The 4308-nt window shown below is 40.2% G+C and overlaps 1 protein-coding gene across 1 annotated transcript; it reads right to left on the bottom strand.

Moving 5' to 3' along the window:
- Window positions 1–1427: 1427 nt before the first annotated feature.
- Window positions 1428–3858, bottom strand: LOC127093555 (protein MAIN-LIKE 2-like). Its single transcript, XM_051032500.1, has 4 exons — window positions 3624–3858; window positions 2814–3523; window positions 2639–2729; window positions 1428–2554 (listed from the first exon to the last, which is right to left on the bottom strand). Exons 1-4 carry the CDS (start codon window positions 3681–3683, stop codon window positions 1481–1483), a joined length of 1935 nt encoding a protein of 644 aa, XP_050888457.1. The 5' UTR covers window positions 3684–3858; the 3' UTR covers window positions 1428–1480.
- Window positions 3859–4308: the final 450 nt, after the last annotated feature.

Genomic DNA, 4308 nt, shown 5'->3' with positions numbered 1-4308 from the left:
ATCAAGTTTCTGATACTCCTAGTGTAATAATAAGCAGCTTTTTTGGGTTTCGAACAGAAAAGTACAGCACGCACAAGCAACTTGTTATGAATAAAGTCCAAAATTAGATAATACACTAACACCTGATTCTTCTCCATCTTTGTTTTTTCTCTTTTGTTTTCTTTCCGCATTAACAAACAAAATTTCTGAACAGTCCCATCAAATTTTTGCACGGACTTTAGTTTAACTGGTTGTATTGTATCACGGCTCATCATAAAAGGGAGTTCAATAATTTATTTTGATTTAAGTCTCATCCATGCAAATATTAAGGATTTTTTACTAATATAACCCAAGTTTTTAAATTATTTCCCAAAATAACCCAAGTTTCAAAAAATTTCCCAATCTACCCCACCTTTACTAGAGAGGCGCCAATTGGATTGGCGCCCCCTCTTAAAAATTACAAGGAGGCGCCAATTGGATTGGCTAGGGCACCTGCCCTAGCCAATCCAATTGGCGCCTGTGTGTATTTTTTAAGAGGGGGCGCCAATCCAATTGGCGACTCCCTTAAAAAAGCCTCAAATGAAAAAACTTCCAACATGAAAGTTGTAGATCTTTTCAAAACAATGAATTTGGATATAAATTTTGCAACATTTGGATTTTTTTTGAGAAAGTTATGGGCAGTTGAAGTTGGACTTCTGAGTTTTTCAACTGTTGTATGACCTATAATGTCTTGTATTATTTCATGTGTTTCTTTTAGAGTTATGAAATTTTGTCCAACATAACATTTGAAGTAGACATCTTAAATTTTCCAATGCACTTGGTCCCACCTCAAAATAATTAAAAATGAGTGAGTTATGTCCCTGCGAACTTGACCCAAAATTAGGGTTTCTGTCAAAACAAGTGTATGTGAACTTTGCCAAAAGGGACCAACTTCAAGCCCTTTAGTATGAATGATAAAAGCCTCAAATGACAAAACCTTCAACATAAAAGTTGTATATCTTTTCAAGATAATGAATTTGGAGTAAAGGTTTGCATCATTTGATGATTATGAGAAAGGTATGGGCACCTGAACTTGGACTATTTGACATTATAACTGTTATCTGAGTCGTAATGTTTTGTATTATTGCATGTGTTTCTTTTAGGAATATGAATTTTTGTCCAACATGACATTTGAAGTAGACATCTTAAATTTTCCAATGCACTTGGTCCCACGTCAAAATAATTAAAAATGAGTGAGTTATGTCCCTGCGAACTTGACCAAAAATTAGGGTTTCTGTCAAAACAAGTGTATGTGAACTTTGCCAAAAGGGACCAACTTCAAGCCCTTCAACATAACAATAACAAGTCCTTGAATTAGGGTTTTTGACCTATAAATTTTTGTTTTATGATATGTGTTTATTTTAGAATTATGAAAGAAACTTAATGTTTGGAGAATACACAAAGATAAATTTGACATAATACGAATTGATATTAATAAAATTTGGATTTTACACAATGAATCCTAATGGTGATGACCGGGATCACCTAACCGACCTCCGGTCCCACATCCCCTAGCTATCCTAACCCTTGGCCCTAACCCACGTTGACGATTCTGAACCGGTGTTTGTTCATCTGATGGTCCAGGAGCGTCATTACCGCCTACAGGAGAAGATCCGTTGAGGTATGCAGCCAACTCAGCATAGTCTTCAGTATTCAATGATGGTGTACCGGCGTAGCTGAGCTCATGACCCATGCCAGAGAAGTTGGGGTGTGGTTGACTCATGGATGGGCGACCAGGACGGTTGAAGGGGGACATGGGTGACAATGATGGGTCTAGGAAAGGTTGGAAAGGTTGTTGGGGTGTTTGGAAGAGATATGGTTGTGGGATGTTTTGGTATTGTGATGTTTGGGGTTGTTGGCTACGGTAGGTGATGGGGCGGTTAGTGTTTTGGGTAAGGCGACTTTGGTAGGGTGATGGTGTGGGTGCGAAGCGATGTTCGGTCGAAGGTTGATGGTCCATTTGTTGGTGGTGGTATGGGGGATGTTCTTGGTTTTGGGGTTGGGTGAATGGCATGTTTTGGTTGTATGTTTGTGTGTTTGTGGAACGGAAAGTTTGTTGGATAGGTGGTTGTGAGTAACCGGGCTGAGAATGTTGCTGGGGGTTAGATGTTGAGGCTTCTTGTGTGTAAGTTGTCTGGCGTGGGTCGTACAGGTACATATCATCAGCGATGAATTGAAATCCAACTGATCTATACCAAGCCATATAAGTACGACTTGGTTTTACCTCATTTGGCATGACTGCGTCAGTTAAGACATGGTCATGACGGTGCTTCCACTTGCGACACTCTGATCTTGCGAAGGTTTGCCAAGGGTTGTAGTTCCATTGGTCGTTCACTTTGCGCATATGCCATTCTCCTAGGCTAGCTGGGGGATCTGGGATATTCTGGACCATACCAAACTGCAGCTTCACACGATCGGTGTTGTGCAGCTCCACTGTTGTGAACCGTATTATCGGTGCGCATGTTGTCCATACGGCTGCGTCTTCAGGGTTGATCTGATGCTCATGTTCCATATTAAGGTATGGACGCCAAATGAACTGAAATGTTAAAGACAATAGGATTTAAATGAATGTAGAAAAAGTCAATATAATATGAAGAAATAATGTAATTATTTTGCTTACGTCTGTCGGTCGAAGGTGATCCAACAGGTTGCGATATTGAGTAATACAGTGTCTCGGACATCTGCTGTAATTCATACCGCGTGCCGACCATCTACACCAAAAAGTTTAAAAAAATTAGTTATGGGTAATAAACTGTAAGGAAGGAAGTAAAGACATAGCAATTTAAACAACTTACTTTTTTGCATATGGAAAAGTGAAGGGGTTGCTATTGACCGGTGCTAGAGACGGTAGTCTTGACCATCCCCATGCTTGTAGCAAAACAGCACATCCAGAAAATGTAGAAGTATCTTTGTGGCAGTTTTTGCACAAAGAACTATAGAGATAGGCTAGACATGCGGATCCCCAACTATAACTACCTATTCTATCTATATCTCTAAGTAAAGGTAAGTACATAATATGCATGCTAGAACCACTACCTTCGGGAAATAAAAAGGATCCTAGTAACAACATAATGTAACACCTAGTTTTGATGATTCGAGCCTCTTCGGTAGAATGCTCATCTAAATAAAAACTATTATAATATGACTTTAGGCGAGATAGTAGTATACCTTGTCCCCTAGCATTATCATCTAACAAATCAACGTTTAAAAGCTCCATGCAAATTGAATTAGGAAAGTTGGTCTTACCATTAACGGCTTTGCCTTCTATTCGTAGTCCTAAAAGCATGTAGACGTCTTCTAACGTCACGGTACACTCACCGGTTGGAAACCAAAATGTGTGTGTCTCTGGCCTCCATCTTTCGCATAAGGCTAGAATGAATTTGTTATCTATAGACCAAGACATAATTTTGCTAAGGTGACCAAAACCGGCGAGTTCAACATAAGGTTGAATCATCGGGTCCATGTGGACAAATTCGTGGACTCTAGTGCGAAACCTTGAGACCTCCTATAATAGAAATAATGAAACACATGACTAAGTCGGTATTTCAAAATAAAATGGGGTTGGTGGAGATGAAACATAAAAAGAAGTATAAGAAAAAACTTACGTATGTTGCGATGTTTGCAACTGTTCCTCTGTGTGCTTCGCCCATTGTGAGTAAAGACATATTGTTGGGGAGTTAGTGTAGATGAAAATGGAAGATTTTGTAGAAGATGAAATTGTAACAGAAGTAATGTAGATGAAGTAGTGAGAAATGTAGATGAAGTAGTGAGAATGTTGGTGTGAAAGAATTGGTGAAGGAGTGAATCAATTTATAGGCAAATGGAAGAGTGCATGAAAAATTGTGTTTGCATGGTGTCTCCACCTCATTTGGCGACCATGTACATTATTTAGGAGGGGGCGCCATTCAAATTGGCGACACCCTAGGGCACATGCATGCAAGCCTAGTTCTGAATGCTTGGTTTCAAGGACTGACTAAGGGGGGCGCCATTCAAATTGGCGACCATGTGCAAGTCCTAAAGGTAGGCGCCAATCCAATTGGCGCCACCCTTTGCATGCTCAACACGTGGCATTGCTGTCTCCTGCATGCTGAACAATTCACTTATGGATGGCTTGCTTGATTGACACATCATCTCTGACCATCTTAGGTGTCCGACACGTGTCTGTCTTGTCTCCTGTATGCTGATGACTACCTTCTTGATAGCTTGCCTGGCTGACACATCAACTCACACTGTCTTGCAGGATTGACACATCATCTCTGACCGTCTTAGGTGTCCGACACGTGTCTGTCT

Source organism: Lathyrus oleraceus, chromosome 6, assembly GCF_024323335.1.
Source record: "Lathyrus oleraceus cultivar Zhongwan6 chromosome 6, CAAS_Psat_ZW6_1.0, whole genome shotgun sequence".
NCBI classification, from domain to species: domain Eukaryota; kingdom Viridiplantae; phylum Streptophyta; class Magnoliopsida; order Fabales; family Fabaceae; genus Lathyrus; species Lathyrus oleraceus.
The sequence above is the reverse complement of the archived record's forward strand: the minus strand, read 5'-3'. Positions and strand labels throughout refer to the sequence as shown.

What these genes read in the sequence shown, in the direction of transcription:
- LOC127093555 (XM_051032500.1), bottom strand. Translation starts at nt 3,683, where the DNA reads ATGTCTTTACTCACAATGGGCGAAGCACACAGAGGAACAGTTGCAAAC. An exon ending in ACTTTTCCATATGCAAAAAA is followed by an intron (nt 2,730 to 2,813) that starts GTAAGTTGTTTA and finishes TTTTTGGTGTAG; the next exon opens with ATGGTCGGCACGCGGTATGA. An exon ending in ATCACCTTCGACCGACAGAC is followed by an intron (nt 2,555 to 2,638) that starts GTAAGCAAAATA and finishes TTAACATTTCAG; the next exon opens with TTCATTTGGCGTCCATACCT.